General features: G+C 42.7%; 1 protein-coding gene across 1 annotated transcript; it reads left to right on the top strand.

Annotated features, from left to right (window-relative positions):
• The first annotated feature begins 12,778 nt into the window (after positions 1–12,778).
• On the top strand, positions 12,779–20,322 carry LOC308693011 (NXPE family member 3-like). Its single transcript, XM_081369694.1, has 9 exons — positions 12,779–12,881; positions 12,954–13,262; positions 13,833–13,903; positions 17,022–17,393; positions 17,494–17,909; positions 18,000–18,076; positions 18,264–18,467; positions 18,556–18,893; positions 19,784–20,322. Exons 2-9 carry the CDS (start codon positions 13,235–13,237, stop codon positions 19,976–19,978), a joined length of 1,701 nt encoding a protein of 566 aa, XP_081225820.1. The 5' UTR covers positions 12,779–12,881; positions 12,954–13,234; the 3' UTR covers positions 19,979–20,322.
• Positions 20,323–25,629: the final 5,307 nt, after the last annotated feature.

A 25,629-nucleotide genomic window follows, 5' to 3' on the forward strand; every position in this document is an offset into this window, starting at 1 on the left:
GGCTTTTGAGTACTTGGCCAATGAGGATGATTTACTATATGTAGTAAATAGAAAATCTCTACAGCAAAAGGCCAACCGCTACTTGCATTCGGTTTGTCTCTACTATTTATTAGTAATGATTTACACAGTTTGTTTACTACTTACTATTTACCTGAGCATTCAGTATTGTGCAATCTAGCATACAGAAGGTGAGGGACATTTTGGGGGGAAAGAAGTGCTGCATTTGATCATTTTATCATTTAAACGTGACTTTTCATGAAAATTCTATAATCCAAGATGGCCGCCACCATAATGACGTCATAATATGCAAATTAGATGGGAAAATGTAATCCCTACATACACTTTGGGTCATCCTTAATATTTCTCTAATTTACAGAAAGTCTCTATCTTTTATCACTTTTAAGATATAGCCTTTTGAAATTAAGATGTCAAAATCGAACATTTTAGGAAAAAACCTCTGGCGCCGAAACACTGTGTGTTTGGCATGTGTTTTTTAATAAAAAATTGCATACTTCACCTCCAATTGTCATGGTAAGGACAACATTATTGTTTTTTAGTCTTGGAACCTATTTTATTGGACTCCTTGACACCAAAAATGTACACGTTGATACCAAATTTGTCATTATAGCTATAACAGAAGCAAAGATATGGGCCTCTCAAGTATGGTCGGTGGCCATTTTTAAAAAATGTGCGTATATAAGATACAAAATGTGATCTCACGTGTGTCTTAGGATAAATTTATTTCTATGGCCCTAAGGTACTTCCATACCAAAGGGGACCTTTGCGTCATGACTTGAAGTCAAAAGTCACTTAACCTCCCTACTATATAGCCTGTTGGATTTGAGATGATTATGGAGCTGGGTGGAAACAACTTTTTCCAGGAGTTTGGAGATGAATGGGAGATTAGAAATTGGTCTGTAATTCGACAGTGGTGTAGGGTCCAGGGTGGTTTTTTTGAGGAGGGGTTTGATGAGAGCAGTTTTGAGGGAGGTGGGAACATAGCCTGTCTCTACGGACATGTTTATTATTTTGGTTATGAGGGAACTGATAGAGTTAGTGTGAGTTTTAAGCAGAGGAGATGGGAGGGGATCAAGGCGGCAAGTGGATGTTTTGGATTTACGAATGATGTTCTCGACCTCCTGCTGCGTTGTGGGGGACAGTTGTGATAGGGTTTGAGCGATGGGTGTTGCGGGCAGGTCTAGTGAGGTGCTATTTAGAAGTGGAAATGAGGAGCGAATAATGTCAATTTTTGATGTAAAAAAATCAAGAAACCGGTTAGTAGGGAGGTTAAGTGACTTTTGACTTCAAGTCATGATGCAAAGGTCCCCTTTGGTATGGAAGTACCTTAGGGCCATAGAAATAAATTTATCCTAAGACACACGTGAGATCACATTTTGTATCTTATATACGCACATTTTTTAAAAATGGCCGCCGACCATACTTGAGAGGCCCATATCTTTGCTTCTGTTATAGCTATAATGACAAATTTGGTATCAACGTGTACATTTTTGGGGTCAAGGAGTCCAATAAAATAGGTTCCAAGACTAAAAAACAATAATGTTGTCCTTACCATGACAATTGGAGGTGAAGTATGCAATTTTTTATTAAAAAACACATGCCAAACACACAGTGTTTCGTGGGAGGTGGGAGGTTTTTTCCTAAAATGTTCGATTTTGACATCTTAATTTCAAAAGGCTATATCTTAAAAGTGATAAAAGATAGAGACTTTCTGTAAATTAGAGAAATATTAAGGATGACCCAAAGTTTATGTAGGGATTACATTTCCCCATCTAATTTGCATATTATGACGTCATTATGGTGGCGGCCATCTTGGATTATAGAATGTTCATGAAAAGTCACGTTTAAATGATAAAATGATCAAATGCAGCACTTCTTTCCCCCCAAAATGTCCCTCACCTTCTGTATGCTATATTGCACAATACTGAATGCTCAGGTAAATAGTAAGTAGTAAACAAACTGTGTAAATCATTACTAATAAATGGTAGAAACAAACCGAATGCAAGTAGCGGTTGGCCTTTTGCTGTAGAGATTTTCTATTTACTACATATAGTAAATCATCCTCATTGGCCAAGTACTCAAAAGCCGGCATTCCCATCAGCTTGCGATAGATTATGCATAATAGCCCCTCTGCCCAGTGTCACACCGTCTCTGCTCCTGCTGCGAGCAGCGCGGCCAGATCTGCCTCGCGCACGCGCCGAGTGTGCACAGCTCGGACTACTGTCATTGTCATTGCGACTCCCCACCCTGCCTCCACGTTGCCCCCTAACTGTCCTATGAATACTTCGACCTCGTCTAACATACCCAGTGGCATTAGACAAACAAAGTCTCCACCACAATACTGTCGCCACGATTGTGGAGAGGCACACACAGTAAAAATCTCGCGCCTCGTTCCCCACAACACTAACACGCCTGCTAACTTCGCGATGAACACTCCGACCCCGAGAAACATTTTTCCCACCACTGACATTGGGTAAAGGACCATCTAAATTGGGCAAAGGATTCACCGTTTGTGCTTGGTGTAGGGCTATACTTTCACTTTCAGAATCAGGCAGATATTCCCCTTCATAATCAGGGTCCACGAATAGAAGACCCAACACTTCATTGCGGGTAAGCTTTATTGATGCCATTAGATATAATAATAATAATAATAATAATAATAATAATAATAATAATAATGTAATGCAAATACTCGCTGACGTTGACAATATTGCTCTGATAAAATGGCTCACTCGCACACTAGCTCCGCTTTTGTTCGCACTGATTCAATGCACTCTAGCTCGAAGATTTTGTATAGAAGCATGACGTTTTTGTGAGTCGCGGATGAAGTATGACATGTCTGCCATCTAATGGAGGGTAGGTTGAACGAAATTTGACACCCTATTTGACAAAATCGGACGTTTTATTCAGTGGACTGCCTGAGGTGGGACCACGACACCAATCTGCTCCTAGTGACTGATCACTGAATTCGCTATATCTATGCTAAATGTTTTCAAGTGGTCATATGACACACATTCCTCTTTTATGCATGGCCTCCACCAGATATCTACTACCACTTTGCTGGTGTAGTTTCATTGCCAGATATAGCGAAGCTGGTGTTTCCCTCTCTCTTATGTGACGAGGAACACTGCCATGTTTCTTGGATCTGCATCTTACAGAGTTGAAAATTATTTGCTGCCCAATGGATGTTGCAGCCTGGAACTTCTCAGGTCCAGGAGGTGGCTGATCAATACCTGATCCATCAAGAAGCATGTGTAAGAACGATCTCAGCATGGGAGGGATAGAATCAGCTTCACAGGAAGTTGAGAAGGCACCTGTAAAAGCATGCTTCATGGGGAGATACTCTTGCCGAAGGATTTTGGCTGCTTTGAAGATGATGGAGACATCGGTAGAAGTGTTGTTTTTCATGTTAGCAACAGCTTTGCTCAGGTCATCATCAAATACAATGGACCAGACACGATTTATTTGTACTGATCTGATGTCAGGAATCAGGCGTTCAATATCCTTCCGAAGGCGTGTGGTGTTGCATTTGATGTTTGGAAATCCAAGATCAGCAATGCGCTCGTCATAGAGGGCTGTCAAGTCAGACATTGCCAGTGATTCCCCTGAGCAACGGTAGTCCTCGATGTATTCGAGCAACTCATTGAGGACATGTGCTCTGATGACCTGAGTTGCATTACTTTCAGTTGAGTCACATCCAACAGTTTCTGCTTTTCTATAGAGTCTAGTCAGGCATGGACGATGATAAACAGCATTAATAGCAACCATGTCACCAGCAGCTAGTTCAGCCAATAGATGCCGGTCACCCACCACCTGAGCACATTCTTTCACTTTTCTATCCAAGCCAAGGGTGGCAGCCCTCCTCAGTTCCTTTTTTTTGCCCACTTCACCACAGAAGAGACACAGTTTATCAAATGGTTCACATGATGATGTTGAAGGTCTGGGTAAAGCGAGTGTGGTGGACTTGTCACTCATGCGCCATGTTTTTACTGGACTCACAGACTCTTCATGCTTTTTTCTTTTTCTTGCTCTCTCAACTTTTTGTTTATCAATCGCATTTCTGCAGCTTTTGTGCCACACCATAGGATTTTGAATCATCAGCTGAACTACATCCTGACTACCACCACTAATGTCCAACATAAACTCAGGCAGATCCCCTAATGCCTTCAGCTCCTGGATGTTATCTAAAGCTTCTTTGTAACATGATTGCAATCTTTCAGGATTGTTTCTCAGTTTGAATGATGAAGAGGGATCTATCCATCCATCCATCCATCCATCCATCCATCCATCCATCCATCTTCTTCCGCTTATCCGGGGCCGGGTCGTGGGGGCAGCAGTCTAAGCAGAGATGCCCAGACTTCCCTCTCCCTAGACACTTCCTTCCGAGCTTCTCACCCTATCTCTAAGGGATCGCCCAGCCACCCTGCGGAGAAAGCTCATTTCGGCCGCCTGTATCTAGGATCTTGTCCTTTCGGTCATGACCAAAAGCTCATGACCATAGGTGAGAATAGGAACGTAGATTGACCGGTAAATCGAGAGCTTCGCCTTGCGGCTCAGCTCTTTCTTCACCATGACAGACCAGTACATCGACCGCATTACTGCAAAAGCTGCACCGATCCGTCTGTCAATCTCCCGTTCCATCCTTCCCTCACTCGTGAACAAAACCCCAAGATACTTAAACTCCTCCACTTGAGGAAGGAACTCTCCACCAAGTCACCCTTTTCTGGCCTCGGATTTGGAGGTGTTGATTCTCATCCCAGCCGCTTCACACTCGGCTGCAAACCGTCCCAGTGCATGCTGAAGGTCCTGGTTTGATGAGGCCAACACGACAACATCATCTGCAAAGAGCAGAGACGAAATCGTGTTGTCACCAAACCTGACACCCTCCGGCCCCTGGCTGCGCCTAGAAATTCTGTCCATAAAAATTATGAACAGAACCGGCGACAAAGGGCAGCCCTGCTGGAGTCCAAAATGCACCGGGAGTCCCGCAAGCCAACCAGGCCCGATAGGACTCCTTCTTCAGCTTGACGGCATCCCTTACTTCCGGTGTCCACCACCGGGTTCGGGGATTGCCGCCTCGACAGGCACCTGAGACCTTACGGCCACAGCTCCGAGCGACCGCTTCGACAATGGAGGTGGAGAACATGGTCCACTCGGACTCAATATCTCCAGCCTCCCTCGGGATCCGGTCGAAGCTCCACCGGAGGTGGGAGTTGAAGATCTCTCTGACAGGAGACTCGGTCAAACGTTCCCAGCAGACCCTCACAGTACGCTTGGGTCTGTCGAGTCTGTCCAGCTTCCTCCCCTGCCATCGGATCCAACTCACCACCAAGTGGTGATCAGTTGACAGCTCCACCCCTCTCTTTACCCTCTCTTGGAGTGCCCAAGACATACGGCCGTAGGTAAGATGAAACGACCACAAAGTCGATCATCGACCTACGGCCTAGGGTGTCCTGGTGCCACGTGTACTGATGGACACCCTTATGCTTGAACATGGTGTTCGTTATGGACAAACTGTAACTAGCACAGAAGTCCAATAACTGAACACTGCTCGGGTTCAGATCAGGGGGGCCGTTCCTCCCAATCACGCCACTCCAGGTGTCACTGCCACTGCCCACGTGGGCATTGAAGTCCCCCAGTAGAACGACGGAGTCCCCAGTTGGAGCACTTTCCAGCACCCCTCCCAGAGACCCAAAGAAGGCCGGGTACTCTGCACTGCCGTTTGGCCCGTAGGCACACACGACAGTGAGAGACCTATCCCCGACCCGAAGGCGCAGGGAAACGACCCTCTCGTTCACCGGGGTGAACTCCAACACATGGCGGCTGAGCTGGGGGTCTATAAGCAAACCTACACCAGCCCGCCACCTCTCACCATGGGCAACTCCAGAGTGGTGAAGAGTCCATCCTCTCTCGAGGAGTGTGGTTCCAGAGCCCAAGCCGTGCGTAGAGGTGATCCCGACTATCTCTAGTCGGAACCTCTCAACCTCACGCACAATCTCAGGCTCCTTCCCCGCCAGTGAGGTGACGTTCCACGTCCCTAGAGCTAGCTTCCGTGTCCAGGGATCGGGTTGTCGAGGCCCCCGCCTTCGACTGCCGCCCGATCCTCTCAGCACTGACCCCCTTACGGTCCCTCCTGCAGGTGGTGAGCCCATGGGAAGGCGGCCCCACGTCGCTCCTTCGGGTTGAGCCCGGCCGAACCCCGTGGGGGGAGGCCCGGCCACCAGGCGCTCGCATACGAGCCCCAACCCCGGGCCTGGCTCCAGGGTGGGGCCCCGGCTGCGCCATACCGTGCGACGTCACGGTCCTCGGTTTAAGAGGGATCTTTTTTCAATCTTTAGGGCGGACTGACATAGGAAGCATAAACTCCAGTCACGGCATTCCATTATGGCTTATCTGAAAAAAGAAATGAAGTTGCTTTAACATCATAAGAGAGATAATATGAGCATTAACAAGCATTCGCAAAAGTAAAAAATATCAAATAATGAAGCTAGCTAACTAGCTAGCAACATGTAGGCTATGTGCTTGCTTCAATAAAAATGACGCTAACTAGTCACTAGCTAGTTATGATGAAGCTAACTAGTTACTAGCGACCTAGTTATAATGAAGCTAACTAGTTACTAGCTAGCTAGTTACTAGTTATCTAACATTAAAAGCATTTTTCTATTTAATGAGGAAGTCATACGAACCTCAAAGTGTTAACCTGTCACCTCTGACCTTCAACAGCTGTCACAGCTCCTGGTGCAGATGGGATGTGTTGTTGCAGGAACTGATTTGCTATAGGCTACTCCTGACTGGTCGAAATCTCATGCTACTTAGGACAAATGTAATGTACAGAAGTAGCTGCACTGCTTAAATACAAAATTAAAGTTTTTTAAGGAAAAGATAAGTAAAGGCACTCTGATGACACAATTTTTATGTGAAATGTGCATATTTACCCCCAATTGTCATGGTATGGGGAAAATTTTAGTTTTTTTAAACTTGAAACCAATTTTATTGGATTCCTTGACCCCAAAAATGTACACTTTGACACCAAATTTGTCATTATAGTGATAACAAAAGCAAAGATATGGGCTCTAGAGTATTTTCGGCGCATTTGCAGGCCATTTTTGAAAAAACCTGTTTATTTCTGATACAAAGTGTGATCTCACTTGTGTCTTAGGATAAATTTATTTGTATGACCCTAAGGTACTTCCATACCAAAGACGACCTTTGCATCATGACTTGAAGTCAAAGGCCTATTTTTTGGGCTTAACCTCCCTACTAGGTTGCAATTTATATCGGTTGGACTGTAGAATGAGGAGATCTGTGGTTTGATGATGTGATTTATTGTGGAGAACAATTTTTTGGAGTTACCTGGGTTGTTGTTTATAAGTGTTGAGTAGTGTTCTGACCTAGCCTTGGAGAGTGCTTTGGCATAAGCCCTACGATGTTCCCGGTAGGCCAACTTATGCACCGTCAGGTCAGATGTTTTGCAGGCATGCTCCAGGACACGGCCAGACCTCTTCATCCCTCTCAGCTCGTTTGTAAACCAGGGGGCAGAGCGGGTAAACGTGACTGTCCGGGTTTTTGTTGGAGCAAGACAATCCAGAATAGAGGTGAGGCTGGTGTTGTAGTAGTCCATTAAAGGGATACTTCACCTCTGGAAAGATGAATGTGTATTTAAAATAGGTCATTTATGTAGAAGAAATGTGAAGAAATTTTTGAATTCGGAGCTTTCTAGCCTGAGAAAAGCCAGAAAATGTATTTTTGGCTTATGTGGATGAAAGACAACAACTCCCAGAATGCACTTGCTTCGCTGCCCTAGGAGGCCACGCCTACCGGTTAGAGAGCGCAGTTGAAAACAACAAGAAGGTTACCCCTCATTTACACTGCACACATCTGCGGCGCATTACGGCTGCGACACGGCTACCGGAGCTGATCGCGCCCATTCTAGTCAATGCTTGTGTTTACACCGGCCGCGACGCGGAGCGTTTCAGAAGCTTCCCAGAAGCAGCTCTCCGCGCCGCTTCGCTAAATATAGGCGTCTAGTCTATTTTTGACGGACGCGCGTCCAAGTCGCACCAGGAATACAAAATAAAAGTAAAAAAAAAACATTGTCAAATTCAAAATAAACACCCTGTGTAAACTCCCAAACGTATTACACACCATATCCTTGGTAGAAACCATAGACTGTATGGTAGAAACTCAAAAATCAAGAAAAAACACGTCGGACAGGCAAATCACGTGGTCTCGCGCATCCAGTTGCTCCGCTTCTGAAATGCTCCTGGTGTGAGTTGGCACCGCGTGGAGGACGGAATAAAACCTTGTCGCAGACGTAATGCACCGCTGACGTTTGCAGTGTAAATGAGGGGTTAGGCTACTAACTTAGTGAGTCTCCGTGACGAGTTTGCCCGTGATTTCGAGATCGCCCAAAATGTCCGGGATTCGGCTTTTGCGTTCTACAGTCAGCATTCATCATGTTTACTGTGGCGAGCAGGACGAGGCTGACGGACGCGGGAGAACGGCGCGAGGCCAGTGGCGTCATTACTGAGACGCGCCGGGTCTCGCATCTCTCACGGAGGAGCGGGAATTTTCTGAGCAATGGTAAAACACACATCAACCGATCACTTGTTTAGCGTTCATGTAAACACTACATTCAGACTCACCAATCGGAATGAATTCAGCTAGATTGAAACAAGAGGTGTGCATGTAAACAATGAATGGCAACCGCAGAACGCAAAAGCTGAATCCCGGACATTTTGAACGATCTCGCCCGCCGGACAAGTCCGGGAAAAAGAGGATGGTAACCCCTACTACTCAGCTTTCTCCTACTACTCAGCTTTCTTCACAGAACAAGAGCCTGTTAGCTTAGCTTCCAAAGCTGAAACTGTGTGTACATTCTGTGAGTGAGATCCCACCCTCTATGGGCGGGTTAAAAACATGCGGAACAGCTCCTTCTACTGGCTGTAGTCTTTAGCCTCTGGCCAGAAAATCCTCCGATGACGCAAAATGATGATTTTTGCGTCATCGGAGGATTTTTTCCAGACAAAAAATACATAAATCTCTCGTCTCAGGGGGATATGAGGGTGGAAAGCATGGTAATTCGAAAATACTACAGGTTTTCTACTAATACAAAGCTTAATGCTAAATCCTGAAGTATCCCTTTAAGTCGTCAGCTGATGAATGAGGAGAGGGGGGGAGATGCTGGAGATGTTGACTAAGGGAGGTGGCGTCCAAGTTCTTGATGTTTCTGAAGGTAATATGGCGTTTTGGTTTGGTGGGAGGAACTAATATTGGGACTTCAAATGTAACCGCCAGGTGATCGGAGACACCCACGTCATACACCTGAAGGCCTGAAACTGAGAGAGAGTCTGTAATGACAAGGTCCAGTGTATGCCCCCTATTGTGTGTGGGGGCATCCACAAGCTGTTGGAGGTTAAGACAATCCAGGGTTTGTTTGAAATTTGAGGCCAGTTTACAGTTATGGGAGTCCACGTGTATGTTGAAATCACCAATAAACAGAATATTTGAGTGAGCTGTGCAGAGGGAGATTAGAAAATCATGAATGTCAGAGATGAAAGTTGGTTGTGGTTTGGGAGGGCGATAGATGAGGGCTATTGTTGCTGAAAAAGCTTTTTTGCAACTGAAAATCAGACTTTCAAATGAGCCAGTACTGGGCACAGACACGGGGGATAGTTCAATGTTGCTGCGATGTAAAACAGCTAGGCCCCCACCACGGCCAGTTGTACGAGCCTTATCGAGGTAGTTGTACCCGGGTGGGCAGGCCTCATTTAGGGATGAGTATATTCCAGGCTGCTGCCATGTCTCTGTTAGACAGAGAATGTCTATCCCCTTATCCAGGATGTGGTCGTATATAAGTCCAGATTTGTTTGACAGGGACTGCACATTCAGCAGTTCAAATGTCATTTGAGCTCTAAAATCCAGTTTATTGACAGGGCGGAGAACCCTGCGATCCACTCCAGGTTTTACAGTGCACCGTTTACACCCAGCACTATCTATGCCAGGAGTGGCGGTACTCTGATGACGCAAACGGTGACGTGTCAGTTGCGCAATGGGACGCGATGCCGACCAGAGGGATGAGATGGAGCTGTGGTCACCGGATTTAGACACAACAAACCGGCGCCTTGATCCCCTATGGATATATCGAGGTCGGTACGGAAGATCCAGTTGCTGCAGGGGAGCTCGGTTGTTGTTATTGAGAGCTCGGAGATGTTGCATCGAGGTGTCGGACCACAACATGATGCGTGATGTGTTAGCGGCTAGCCGATATCCAGGCGAGTACCGGTGAAAGACAGCGACACAAGCCAAGGTAATCCACAGCTTCCACAGGGATGGAATTCCACGTGCAGACATCCGCTTGAAGGCAGAGGCGATGCAGAACCCGAAGTTGGTTCCAGGGCTCAGGGATTTGAAGCCAAAGAGTGGAGAATACACTCTGACTTTGCCAGATTCAGCTTAGTAACAGGTATGTGCCAGGTAACACTTCACGTAGCAATCAGTTGGCTACTAAATGCAAAAAAAAAAAATATCTGTCAATTGCTGTAGCGATTTCAGTAACTACAGTAAGAATAGTACGGTAGGGCGGATTTGCGCGAATTTGCAGAGAAGCGGCTTGTTACGCCACCAGATGGCGACAAATGACTTTTAAAAAACATTTGTCATTGAATCGTTCAATTAGGAGATTCGTTCAAAAATGCTGATTCATCTATGAAACAAGTGCATTTGATTGAGGAATTGAATCATTCATTCAAACCCAAGTTTTTTTTTTAATAATTCAGATTAATTAAACATTTTTAATAGATTTAGTAATTAACATAAATTATGTTATTTTGTTTAGTTGTTTGTTCAGAATCGTGATCTCTATTTTTATTCTCAGTTTATATAGAATTGTGTAGCTCTAATACATAGCTTGTGTATGTATCATTTTGTTCTATTTAAAGTAATGTATAGAAGGAAGGGCCCGAAAGTGACTCAAGCCCAGGGGCCCCCACCACCCTAAGTCCTGCCCAGGCTGGGTATGTACCTAAGGTGCCCACTAATGTGTCCTCCGGCCAGTTGTCCTCCAGGCCTTCCATCCTCCTCAAGTGTCGGCGGAACAAGAGAAGCTCAGGTTGCTTTGCCCAGTAAGGGCCCTTGAGATGTATGTTAGGAAGACATCCCAGTGGAGAAAAACTGACCAGCTCTTGGTATGCTTCAGGCCCCCTAAGAAGGGCTGCTACTAAACAGGCCGTAAGCAGATGGATCGTTGAGGCCATCTCTATGGCTTATGAGGTGAGCGGGCTGCCCTCACCTCTGTCAGTTAGAGCTCATTCCACTCGAAGCATGGCTTCTTCAAAGGCTCTGTGGCCGGGGGCATCACTCCAAGATGTATGTGATGCGGCGGGGTGGTCCTCACCACACACACCTTTGTCAGATTTTACAGCTTGGACATTCCGGCGACTCCGGGGTCTCAAGCAATCATGTCCTGAGGTCTGCCTCATTTCACACCGGGACAGACTTCCGTCAGCATGGCGAAGTGGGCATATCGTTCCCCAAAGTGTCGTCATAGCGACGCAGCGCGAGTTCCCTCGAAAGGGAACGTCTCAGGTTTCTCATGTAACCATGGTTCCCTGAGAATGGAACAAGACACTGCGTCCCTCTGCCATGCTTCAGCACACCTGAGAGTGGCTTGCTTCAGCCGATCAGAAGGCTGACAGCAGCTGTGACGCTGGCTCCCTTTATAGCTTCCGCATTCCACCGGCATGCGTCACGGAATGAGGTTGCACCAATCAGGACTGGACTAAGTTGCACTTGTGACTTTAGGAGCGCTAACGCTGAAGGGATTCCCCAAAGTGTCGTCATAGCGATGCAGCGTCTCGTTCCCTTCTCAGGGAACCATGGTTATATGAGTAACCTGAGACGATCTCTCGGCTCGATTTTCTCACAAATGTGTCCAGGCAGATTTTCTCACAAATGCAGTTGAGAAACTTCCTCTTCTAAAACAGCAGATGGCGCTAAGATAGGGGATTAATTTACCGCGAGTCTCCCGGGAGAAGCACTGATTTGAAACTTGCCTTTGCCTACAGCTGAGGAAAATGACCGGTGAACAGGTAATAAACCTTCTTAAGGTTTTCTTTTGTAAAATGTTTATTGCATATCTAGACAGAAATCCACATTAGCACTTAGTAGCAATTCACTCTCTCTACGATAGGGGAATCTATTTGTCTATAAGCTGAAAGCTCTGCCATCATATGTTGCTTTTTTAAAAATTTTCTACATCGGACGCGTGCAAAATGACTAAATTAGTGATTATGTCTACACTGAAATAATCTATTTCTTTCATTCTCCATAAATTAATGAGAACATTTCATTTAATTGAAAGGAGGGTTTCATTTGTCTGTCCAAGATAATAATTTGGGCACTGCATACGTCACAGGCAAGTTAAGAAACAACTGTATATTGTTACATAACAGTAACAATCATAACAGACAGATATCCATTTGTATGCACTAAATTTGGTATTTGTTCAAAGGTTACATGCAATTTGTAGGATGGTGTGCATTTATTTGTGAAATATTATCTAGCCTCATTTATTTATATTTGTAAAACACAATACGCCTCTGCATTTTCGCTCAAATTGACCTTTACTTGCACATTGCTTTCTGTTTGTTTGCGAGTCGAGTTTTCCTTTGCAAAGCAGATCGAGTTTGTTTACAAAATGCTGGATTTGTTTGTTTAATTATGGCACAATATTAACTCCATAGTGAACTGGTTGAAATGCGTGTCTCACGGTGAATGCGTGAGACTTGAGAGCTCTATGTCCCATGACCAAAACTGGATAGATGTGGAAAGCGTTCTGAGGCACAGAACAGAAAAAGGAAAAGGTAAAATGATAAGCTTGACCTCTTTTATTGACCTTTAACAACGGTTAACTTTGGTTCAACTTTGCATTTCAGGGCTAGACAATTCCCTTACAAAAAATCCTGCAGGAATCCTGAAGGACTGTGTAGGGACCATACAGGAATCCTGCAGACATTCTGTCCCCTATTCTGGATCTTTTTGATTCCTGTAAGAGATTTTTGTAAAAAAATAATTTTTTTTTTTTTTTTTTGTAAGGGTATGGGTGACGTCACGCGCATGCCCTCTAGTCAGCACACACACTAACCATTCGAGGAAATCGCCTTTGGACTATTACTTTTACAAACACATATCTTCAAAATAATGCCTTAAAAATAAAATGGAGCTTGAAACTCGGGAACAACACTGTAAGTTATTTTTGAATACTTCTTGGCATTGGTTTTTCTTCATGGACATAATATAAAAATAGTCTAATATATAAATAATGTATAAATTTAATTTATGCCTTAGTAATGAATTTGATCGGTGATCAGCAAACAATTATTAAAAACAAAATAAACAAAACAAGAAAAAAAGGTCAAATCCCCATAGAAACTGTTTGGATTGCTGTATTATCAGTGAACCTGTTGTTTTTTGCTATAGCCTAGCCAGCAACCACTGTAAACAAAAATGTTTTATAGGTAAGTAAAATATTAATTGTTTGGGGCAAAAATTTCTGTGGTCGTTGATTGTTAAAATTGTATCGGTACCATATGGCATATATCTTGCAATTTTACATTGTTGGTTTACTTAAAATAAATTAGTTCAGTATTATTATTATTATTAACGCTATTTAATAATAAATATTAATCATAAACATTGAATGGGTCGTGTTAAGTTACAAATGTGTAGCTATATTGTATATAGGCTAACCGAACATGGAAAACACAGTTTGTTCATAAAAAGTAAAGGACTGTGACGACACAATGCTTTTACAGTTCACAGGGAAAGATCACATGTATGGAGGTTTTTTATGGGGTTGTGTCTACTGGTGATCATGAGTTGTCTGGTAAGTTCATTTAGCACAACTGCATCTTTTAATCAAAATAAATAATATATATGCTACATGTGTATAGTTATAATTTTTTCCCAGTCGCATTGCTTCCCTGCTGAAAAAACAAACAAACAAACAAATAAATAAATAAACCAGCCGTTAACCATTAAAACCATTAGCAATTCTGTAATGGGACTTTGCGTCTCAAATGATGATGCTACCTTCACAAGAGTGAGTTCAAATGTTAATTTCCAGAAAGATCCTTTGTCTTCTCAGTTCTTCCAGTTTCTCCAGCTTACAGTTTCCCGCCTTGACCCCGTGGGTCAAATTCAAATGAGTCCCTGTGGAGTCACTGTTAGACGTTTGTTGTAGTCTTTGAGATGAAACTCAAAAATTGCCTTTCAGATGTTGGCAGCTGTAGAAACCTTCAGAGGGCTGTTAACCTTTGAGACTTATTCAGTTGACGTGTCATTCTTTCATGGAGAAACTTCTGCTTCTGTGGCACCTTCCCCATGACGATAATCTGTCCCTTTTTGACAAATCCTGTCACCTCCAGCAGTGCGGTTGTCTGGACAGGCCTCAATGAATGAAGGGGTTCTCCTTGGTTCCACACTGCTTTTTGTGAGACACCTGAAAAGCATCTTAAATGTTCACTTCACGAACTTAAAGCCATAAGGAAATGCATAGGAACACTTAATGCAACAAGACAAAAAACAATAAATTGGGTTCATGTCAGCAAGTGCGATTGGTACATCTGGTCTCAAGTGTTTCTCAGGGTCAGGTAGGGTGGTCCCATTGTAAACATCCAATTCTTCACTACCACTGTGATGTAGTTAAATGGTAGTGGAATTTAAATATTATTGGTCTGAATTACAGAAAGGAAATGAAGCAAGAGGTCAGTGTAATCTAAAAAATCAAATAGATGGTATGCATCAATAAATCACGTAATAACAATACTAGTAATAATATTCAATCACAATTATGAAGAAATGCATATATATATACATATATATATATATATATATATATATATATATATATATATATATATATATATATATATATATATATATATATATATATATATAATCACTGTGTTCAGGAATCTTCCAATGCAAGCCACCTATGTTGATCTAAGAAGTGACTTGGAAGATGCTCAGTCATACAAGAATGGAGATTGTTCATTCCTTGCAACGGTTTTGTGTGTGTGTGTTTGTGTGTTTTGTGCTGGCTAAGTCACAGTCGATGGGGTTACATTGTAAATTTTGTAATTGATTGAAGCGCTCACACTTCAGATCTATCCGGGGTTTTTTTTATTTTATTTTTTTATTAGTGTTGTTATATTGAGAAATCATGGTTGGAAATCCTCTGATTTTCCAATCACCCTAATAACAATCAGAAAGTTTAAACATTTTGAAATTTAATTGCAGTTCTGTCTCTACTTTATAATGCATCATCGATTTGTGACTGTAGCCATTCATATTATATTCCATATCCATGTATATTTCAGTGCTTTCCCATGAGTGTTGTGAATAGTGTTTGCTATGTGTGTCTGTGTTAGACTGTCATCATGGGATCAGCTTTACCATCCTATGTGTGTGAAGCTATCTGGATCTGTTAGTGTGACAATGGACAATAGATCTTTAGTGAAGTGACACTTTTGGACTCTATGTCATCTTTAGATTATGATGTGTAGTGTTCAGCCTGGATAGATTTGATCTATTCCAGGTGATGATGCTGTGAGGGTGTAGTGATGGAGTTGTGTGTTCCGTGTTCATATCTAGGAGATGGGTGGAATCTAATCTACCAACAATTGTGTTGCAAATTTAGTTCCAGTTTCATACTGGGCGGCCATCCTTATGCAGTGGTGTGCTACTGTGAGATGTTATTGGCCTCTTTGAAGTGTCTTTTCACCCATCTCCTCAGTCTTAGGTTATGTTCTAATTATTTTACTTGCTCCATTATCATGTCCATTGCAATTTTAATTCCAGTTGTCACATGAAACCGAGTTTCATTGACCAGGTCTGAATGATTGCTGTTGTTTCAGTGCAGTGTCTGACACCTGAAGCTGCTCTTGCAGTTGAGCCTTCACAGTCTGCTGTGTCATATGAGCATTAGAGACCCCAGTTCTGATGGGGAAATTTTCTGGATTAATCAGAGTTTTTATCACTCATATTGTCATCAGATCAAATGGGTCGATTCCCATGGCTTTACTTCAAGTTGCGTTTTATGGTGTCGTTTACAGAATTCTGTAAATGTGTTTCTGTTTCATATGTCGTTCCTCAACTAGTTCTTCCAGTTTCTCCAGCTTACAAATGTCATGGATTTTGGCCATGTTGTTAAAACGTTGTTAGAATGTTGGGAGCTGGGATGTCAGGCAGAAAATCCAAACGTTTGCGAAAATCCATCGACCTCAAATATGGCTTATCATTTGAACCATGTAAGTAGATACTTAACATGACTGCTCACTCTAACGTTAACCTATTTAAATGTATGCTATTATTAGGTGCATATCGTGTTTGTGCGGAGTATGGAAGCATTGCATGACATGGAGGCGCCGGCATGATCACTGGCATTTAACCACGCCCGTCATTTTTGGTCTTACATCAGTAGCCTAATACATCATTCGAAACTGATTATTTTAGGATTTGTGTGCACTCACAATAACTAAACGTTGTGTTTTCGTAAAATAAACTAAACAAACAGGATGCGCTTTCTGCCATCTGTGAACTTGAGTGCGTAAAAAAAAAAAAAAAACTCAGTGGGAACTTTACTCGCAGACATGAGAAATACATCTTTCGAAAGCTTGAAATGTCTATTTTTAGATGACAAATTCAAAAGGAAAATAAATATTCTAAGATTATGTTATGAAAGCATAATACATGTATACAGCACTGAAGATATCAATGTGCTGAAAGTGTGCTGTCTGGCAATCAATTGCCGTGTTCCACGCATATTTCAGACACAGGTTGCACTGCGTTCCCATAGCGTCAACGTTATGACGCATTGTCTCATTTCCTTCTAAAGGAACTGGGATATATACATATCCCTAGACATTTTTAATTTAATAATCTACAAGCATGATTCCTACATAGAAAAAACTTTTGATTAATAACAATCTTTGTATTTGTAGGTTATTTGGTCTTATACAGGTAATGAAAGGAAGAAACACCCTCCACCCAGCTTTTTGTCTCTGCACTTTGCAGGAATATATACAAACTCCACTTCTCCTTCAGTACTTAGTTCAGAAGAGTCAAGCTCATTTTTAAACGACTACTCCAAGTTACAGCAAGATGTGTACTGGGCCGGGCCTGACAGAGCAATCACAAATGTGTCCATGAGTACTAGCCCAGACCACACCAAATTCATCATTCAGAACCTGAAAGAGAGCTATCAAATTGGTGAGGAGCTTTATGTTACGGTGCACGCAAAGGATTTTGACAACAAATCCAAGCGTTATGGAGGCGACTTTTTTCAAGCCAAGCTATTCTGGTCTAAAACTAAGGTCAGTTATTGTACACATTAGATTAACTAAAACTACTTGCCTGATTTATTTATCTCCCTGGGTCAGAGAGAGTTGTTCTGAGAATGTACTTCTGTCACAGGCCAGTGTTTTTGGGGAGGTGATGGACCTGCTCAATGGCTCCTACTCTGTACGTTTCCTCTTGCCGTGGGTCGGCAAGGCACAGGTGGCTGTGCGTCTAATTCACTCCAGTGAAGCTGTGCAGGTCCTGAAGCATCACAGAGGCACTGACTCTGACAGAGTTTTCTTTAATGGATATTATGAGGGACCAGGACCAAATAAGACCAGGCTGAGTGAACAAGTGATGTGTAACGTAAAGTGGGACAACAATGGACTAGAGCATATGGGAACAAAAGACTGCTGCTGTGAATACAACGATCCCCGTGCCAGAGAAACTTGGCACTGTCAGAGACCCAAATCGCTGCCATGCAGTGCCCTTGTGTACCACTCTATGGGTGGTTATAGAAACCACCTGACTAATAAGGAGAAAATGCTTATGTGAGATTAAAGAACACTTGATTGACTGTTTGTTTGATATATTTGATGCATTGATGGAAGGCAGAATGACAAACATGTTCTCTTTGGCAGGAAGCAAACTAACAAAGGTATCAATGGAGATAAAAGGATCATCAACATTTTTCATTCAGAGGGAAATGAAACTATTGGTATGTTGGTCAATGGTTTAACCCAGCAGAATAATACAGTACAAGGAGGCAGATATGTTGGGAATTGTGTTGCACATAATACATTTTCTGACATTTAGACAATGCAAGTCAAATAAAATCTCCAGTTCAGGCAAATTTTTGAAAACTTACACCTTTGACACAGATCTTACATTTACTCGTCCTGCAGAAGTTACAGAGAAATGTCACCCTGGTTTACACACTCCAGTTCCAGCTGGCTTTTACTTGAATGATGTGTGGACGTCATTCGTCTGTAGCACCCACCATTTTACAACCCAAACGACAACAGAGTGCCTGAAAGACAAACACATCTACATGATGGGAGACTCTACTATGAGACAGTGGTTTGAGTTCTTTGTGAAAGCAATACCAAGTGAGATAAATAGTTGATTATTTGTTCATTAATTTTGTTCATCAATTATACAGTGCATAGATGCATTAATTGTGGGTCTGTTTTTCAGCCCTGAAGCAGATGAACCTGCATGTCCAATATCAGTCAGGGCCGCTCATAGCAGTGGATGTGGATAACAACATTGACTTACACTGGAGGGCTCACGGCGTTCCTTTGCGCACTCTGAAAACAGCATTTGCTGATCTGCACTACATCAGTAATGAGATCGATGACCTAGCTGGAGGACCCCACACAGTCATTATGTTCAATCTGGGACCCCATTTCACCACGTACCCTCTGAATTTCTTCACCCATAGAGTGTTGAGGATTCGCAAAGCTGTTCTAGCATTGTTACAGCGGGCACCTGATACAACTGTTATAATCAAGACTGTCAACACTGGCTATAAGGTAACGTTATAGGCCTTCATCACACTTCAAAAGCAGTCGCTTCAAATAGTAGCATAAAATCACTTCTGCTGTAGCCTGGATCATTGGCAGTACCTGTGGCACAGGATTGTTGTGATTTATTTATGTACAGTTAATCACAGATATTTCATCAACAAATCAACTTCAGTTTACTATCATTAAGAAAAGAAAAATGGTCTCATGTTATTCCGGCACATATTTCATGATTTACAGGGGAGCGCACAAGCCCACTGTATGTCTATGCAATACTTCAGATTCTGATTATCTTTTTTATTTTAAATAAATGCAAGAATAGAATACAAACAACATATCACATTAAAGACCATTAGAATTAGACAATGTTATACTGTACATCCCATAAAACATTAATTGCATTGCTTTCTTGCACTCTATACAATAATTAAGTACTGGATCAAATTTAAGTTCAAATAAAGGAACATTTCCAACCTAGAGTGAATTATTCAAAAGTAACTGGTTTTGTTATCTTAAACAAGTCTTATTCTCAAGGTTTGTTTTCAATGATGGGATAGTATTGTATTTCTATTATTCTTCCAGCAAAAACTTATATCTCTATATCTCTTAAATATTTTATCTCTAATGGAAGATTGATGGTAGGGTATCGTTTAAGGTTAAATAAACCATTTGAAATATTGAAGTTAAATGTCAAATTTGCTACTTTAATTATCTTGACAAAATTAGCAACCGTCCATCCATTGACAATTAGGTGGAAAATCAATTACACTACTAATAGGAAACGGATGTGACAATGTGCAGACTGTGAAAAAGGTCTATATAACAAGTGTTCAAATAATTAAAGCACTCTGTGATGACAAGTTTATGGAAAATTTTGTATTTCTCTGTCTTTATAATAGGATATTTTTGGCAGTGACTGGTATTCTCTACAGTTGGACAAAATTCTGCACCGGGCTTTTCAGGATGTTGGTGTTTATATTCTAGATGTGTGGCAAATGACCGCATGTCACTACAGCACAGAGAACATTCATCCTGGCCCTATCATCATTAAAAACGAGATTGACATTTTACTCTCTTTTATTTGCCCTCACTGAATTTAAATTAAAGTATGACAATTTTGTGTTCAATAACTTTTATTACAAGATTAAAAACTGTCTAAAAAACCTGAAAAATACTGTTTGACTTCCATGAGTTGTAATTAAATTACAAATCATAAACCACTTGAATTCTCAACTACAAAAAAGCAACTTCTTTGACTTACTAAAACCTGCTGTCCGTGTCATTACCGTTTATCAAACATATTTAATAATAGCTTTAATAATAAGTTTATTTGTAATGAATACTAAAGACTATGCAGTGATTATTTTTACATGTTATTACATTTCTGTATTACTTAAATAGTTGTAAAATTAAATAAAGCACTGTTAATTTAGTTTCTAATGTTGTATTTGTTACTGTTTGTTATTTGCAACATTGCCCTTATTTTTAATAACAGATAAATAAAATAATTATAATAGTAATTAATAATAAAAGAATTGGAGGAAAAGATGAAAAGAATTGTTTTATAATCAAATTGTTACTGTTACGAAGCATGGGAGTCATTCAGATCCAAGTGCAGCTTGTCTTTATTAAACAGTAGTCACCAGGCAAGGGTCATACACCAGCAAACACAGCAGAGAATATCAGGCAAAATGGTCAACAAACAGGCAGGATATCAGAGTAGTCAGCAAACAAACATACAGGAACCAGGCAGAAGATCAGGAACAGACAAGGTCACAACAGGCAGGTAAACACATGGAAAACGCTTGGAAATGTTTGCAGCAGTAAAACAAGACTTAGCCCCGAGTGTTGTGTGAGTGTGGCTTAAATGAGTGTTTGAACATGAGGTGTGCAGGTGTGTGTGTAATCAGTGCAGTGCAGGTGTATGGTGTAATCAGTCCAGGGAGATGCATGATGGGAATCACCCAGGGAGTGCGTGGCTAATCAGGACAGAGGCCCCCCTTTAAGAGCGGCTTCCAGACGCTAAAAAAAAAAAAAAACACAAAAAGTCCAGGTGGGAGGCGGACCAAGGGCAGGCCAGACAGTTCAGGGGGCCAGGGCGGACTAGACAGTTCAGGGGGCCAAGGCAGAGCGGCCTCCATGGTCCTGTCAAGGGACACATGTTAAGCTCAGGCTGAGGGGATACTGTGGGTTCACGGAGCTTCTCCTCTACCATGCCCACAGTAAACGATGAGCTGCTCAACAAAGGGCCAGGTCAATATAGTGCTCTAAAGTGCAGGATTTGTACTGCTGTATCCATGGTTGGCATCACAGTTGGATCTTGGTGTGGCTAAGTCTTCTGTTACGAAGCATAGGAGTCATTCAGATCCAAGTGCAGCTTGTCTTTATTAAACAGTAGTCACCAGGCAAGGGTCATACACCAGCAAACACAGCAGAGAAGATCAGGCAAAATCATGGTCAACAAACAGGCAGGATATCAGGGCAGTCAGCAAACAAACAGGATACAGGAACCAGGCAGAAGATCAGGAACAAAGTCCCAACAGGCAGGTATAACACATGGAAAACGCTTGGAAATGTTTGCAGCAGGAAAACAAGACTTAGCCCCGAGTGTTGTGTGAGTGTGGCTTAAATGAGTGTTTGAACTTGAGGTGTGCAGGTGTGTGTGTAATCAGTGCAGTGCAGGTGTATGGTATAATCAGTCCAGGAAGATGCATGATGGGAAATGGAGTCCGTAATCAGGGAGTGCGTGGCTAATCGTGACAGTTACACTTTGAATTGTAATTGAATCAAATTGTGAGGCAAGATTCATACATTTTATATATTAATTTTATTTTTTGCAAAAACTGTTTCCATTTTACCATACTTCAGCTGTTGAAACTTATATATATATATATATATATATATATATATATATATATATATATATATATATATATATAATACTGCATATATACTGCAATTAACGCAGCACTTTTTTTTTGGCCTCGTTTTAATGACTTTCTGTTGTGGCTGCTATTGCGAGTGGATGGAGAAGTACAAGGATGGAGTTTTAGGAGGAATGTTTGCATTTAAAAAGTTGTCTGATGGCGCGTTTGACAAAACAAAGATACTGTGTAGGCCTACAATTAGCAAAGCTGAATTCAAATACCATACCAGTTGGTTTGAAGCTGGATGCACCGAAATTTCGGCTGCCGAATGGCATTTTCGGTTTTTGGCCAAAAGAGAAATTTTCTGTGTTCTGTGTTCTGAGTTCCCATCCGTGTTCTGTGACCAGGTTTCACGAGCGGGTCTTTTCCGCTCCGTGTGTGAGCCACGCTCTCCGTTCTGTGTGTGTGTGTGTGTGTGTGTGTGTGTGTGCGTGCGTGTCGGCGCGCTGCTGCGCTCTCTGCTCAATGTTCCGCTCTATGTTTGTGCTGCGTGTTTTGCTCTGTCGTTCACGGCCGAAACGCTCCAATCATGTACCGATCACGCACTGGAAAAGCAATGTCCACTCAAATAACGTGAAATTTCTCTGTAGTAGACTTCTGTTTGCAATAGCCCTACTAATAGCTGGGACAGTCATGCAGGACAACAATGGTAAAAGGACCTGCTCTGATCACATGCTCTGGTAATAATAGCTTTGTAGGACTATATTTTATTTTGATAATTAGTTAAAAAAAAAAAAAAAAAAAAAAAAAATCTGTTAAATTATGTTGATTGATTATTGAAAAAGAATAATATATTGATATATTGATGTTTAATATTATTTTAATATAGGACTATTTTCTGTTCCTTTTTTTCCTGTGTTGTTTAATTTAATTAGGTGATTCTAGTTTAAATATTGATGATTACAAGCTTGGGGGAAATGCAATTAATTGCAAATAATTACAGCAAATTGAGCAATTAATTAGTTTTTTTTTAATCGATTCCCATCCCTAATATATATGTATGTATGTATATATATATATATATATATATATATATATATATATATATATATATATATATATATATATATATAGTATATAGGCTATATTAATTCTGAAACTTGAAATCTAAAGCTCCAAGTAAAAAAAAAAAAATATATATATACTAGATCTACTCAATAAAATTGTGGCAACATTGCAAGCAATATTATTATTTCAATTTAACAACACTTAACAACTGAGTGATAATGAATCAAATGAGATCCTTACAAATCAACCATTCAAAATGAGTAACTGCAAATTGGTTTCCTTGGACAAAACAAAACACTATGCTAATGAATAGTACTAAATGGAATTGTTTTGATTTAACACAAAAACAAGTTGGTATTATTGTTTTTTAATGAGTGGATTAATTAAAATAATTTAATTAAATCTCATTTCAGCTATGAATAAAGATAGAAACAAGGTTTCCACCTAGATTTGAGCGACTTGGTTAATCTAATAATCTCATATTAAAACAGCAGTGAAGATTTGTGCAACTGGACTCCATTTGACAGCTTTGAAGCATCAAGCTCCAAGAGATTTATACTTTGACCTGTATACTTTGCAGGTTTGCAATAACGGGGCCCAGGCCCACTGCCGCCAGTGATTGGGGTAGAAATCCATGGGCCTCTGCTGGCCATCTCCCTCTTTACTACAAAATGTTCTCAAAATTGGACTGAAATCCATTTTTAAAAAATACACATTATGACCAATAAATCAGTAGTTTGCTTTGCATTGAGTCATCTAAAAGAAAATCTCACTTTTATCTCAAAGGTATCGCTGGAAAAATGGGCTTTTAATAAAACTTGGCTGCCTATACAGTAAAAAGTCAAATACATTTTTTGAACTAAGTGCTACCTGACTAGAGAAAACGTGAATTTCTCAGGTAATATGGAGAGCGAGTTAACATTGTTCCCTTTCGTTGTCACTCCGAGTTGAAATGGGGTCCGGATGACCCCGCTGGTTCAGTTTCTGGGAGCCTGGTTAGAGCTTCCCGGTCTGTCCCGCTGGGTCGCGAGGACCATCAGGCTCGGCTACGCGATTCAGTTCGCGCGGTCTCCTCCCCGCTTCAGGGGAGTCTGCTTCACATTGGTCGGTGGCAATGCCCCTGTCATGAGAGCGGAGGTCGCCACCCTACTGGCGAAGGGTGCGATCGAGACTGTCCCTCCAGCCGAAATGAGGTCCGGCTTCTACAGCCCTTACTTCATTGTACCGAAGAAATCCGGTGGGTTACGACCTATCCTGGACCTGCGCGTCTTGAACCGCTCCCTTCACAGGCTGCCGTTCAAGATGCTCACGGCCAAACGCCTTTTCGAATGTGTACGGCCACAGGATTGGTTTGCAGCGATTGACCTGAAGGACGCCTACTTCCATGTCTCCATTCTTCCTCGACACAGACCGTTTCTTCGGTTTGCTTTCGAGGGGCAGGCATACCAGTACGCGGTTCTCCCTTTCGGGCTAGCCCTGTCTCCTCGCGTCTTCACGAAGGTCGTCGAGGCAGCCCTTGTTCCCCTTCAGGAACACGGGGTTCGCATCCTGAACTATCTCGACGACTGGCTGATCCTAGCTCACTTTGAGACCAGGTTTGCGAACACAGGGACCTTGTGCTCCGGCACCTAGCTCGTCTGGGCCTTCGGGTCAACTGGGAGAAGAGCAAACTCTGCCCCGTGCAGAGGATCTCTTTTCTCGGTATGGAGATCGACTCGGTCGCCATGTGCGCGCAGCTTACGAGCGAGCGCGCGCAATCACTGCTGACTTGTTTTCGTCAGTTCGAGGGCAAGAGTGCGGTCCCACTGAAACTCTTTCAGAGCCTCCTGGGGCATATGGCATCCGCAGCCGCAGTAACGCCGCTCGGTTTGCTTCATATGAGACCGCTTCAGCTTTGGCTTCGCGATCGAGTCCCGAGGTGGGCATGGCAACACGGCACGCTCCGAGTCCCAGTGACTCCGACTTGCCGTCAGACCTTCCCCCCGTGGTCGAACCTCAATTTTCTACGGGCCGGAGTTCCCTTAGAACGAGCTTCCAGGCATGTTGTTGTATCAACAGATGCCTCCGCCACGGGTTGGGGTGCCATGTGCAATGGACATGCTGCCGCGGGCTCCTGGACAGGACCCCAGCGCCTTTGGCATGTCAATTGCCTCGAGTTGCTGGCTGTACGCCTTGCCCTGCACCGCTTTCGGGCGTTGCTCAGGGGTCAACACGTACTAGTCCGAGCAGACAATACCGCCACAGTAGCGTACATCAGCCGTCAAGGTGGTCTACGCTCCCGCCGTATGTCCCAACTCGCCCGCCACCTCCTCATATGGAGTCAGAAGCATCTGAGGTCGCTTCGAGCCATTTATATCCCGGGAGACCTGAACCAGGCGGCCGACGAGCTGTCTCGGCTTCGGCCTCTCGCTGGAGAATGGCGACTCCATCCCCAGACGGTTCAGCTGATTTGGGATCAGTTCGGGGACGCACAGGTAGACCTGTTTGCCTCCCACGACTCGTCCCACTGCGACCTGTTTTATTCCCTGACCGAGGGCACGCTCGGCATGGATGCACTGGCGCTCAGCTGGCCGCGGGGCCTCCGCAAGTATGCGTTTCCCCCAGTGAGCCTTCTTGCGCAGACCTTGCGCAAGATCAGGGAGGACGAGGAGCAGGTAATTTTGGTTGCCCCGTACTGGCACAACCGCACCTGGTTCCCAGAACTAGTACTTCTCGCGACAGGACCTGCTTTCTCATGGACGGGGCACCTTATGGCACCCTCGTCCCGATCTGTGGAACCTCCATGTGTGGCTCCTGGACGGGACGAGGTA

Source organism: Scardinius erythrophthalmus (assembly GCF_964197995.2).
Source record: "Scardinius erythrophthalmus genome assembly, chromosome: 7".
NCBI classification, from domain to species: Eukaryota; Metazoa; Chordata; class Actinopteri; order Cypriniformes; family Leuciscidae; genus Scardinius; species Scardinius erythrophthalmus.

Bases quoted from the DNA above. Each gene is read 5' to 3' on its own strand.
- LOC308693011 (XM_081369694.1), top strand. From the start codon at position 13,235: ATGGAGCTTGAAACTCGGGAACAACACT. The intron at 18,077-18,263 runs GTATGTTGGTCA...CTCGTCCTGCAG, and splicing joins AGAGGGAAATGAAACTATTG to AAGTTACAGAGAAATGTCAC. The intron at 18,468-18,555 runs GTGAGATAAATA...TCTGTTTTTCAG, and splicing joins CTTTGTGAAAGCAATACCAA to CCCTGAAGCAGATGAACCTG.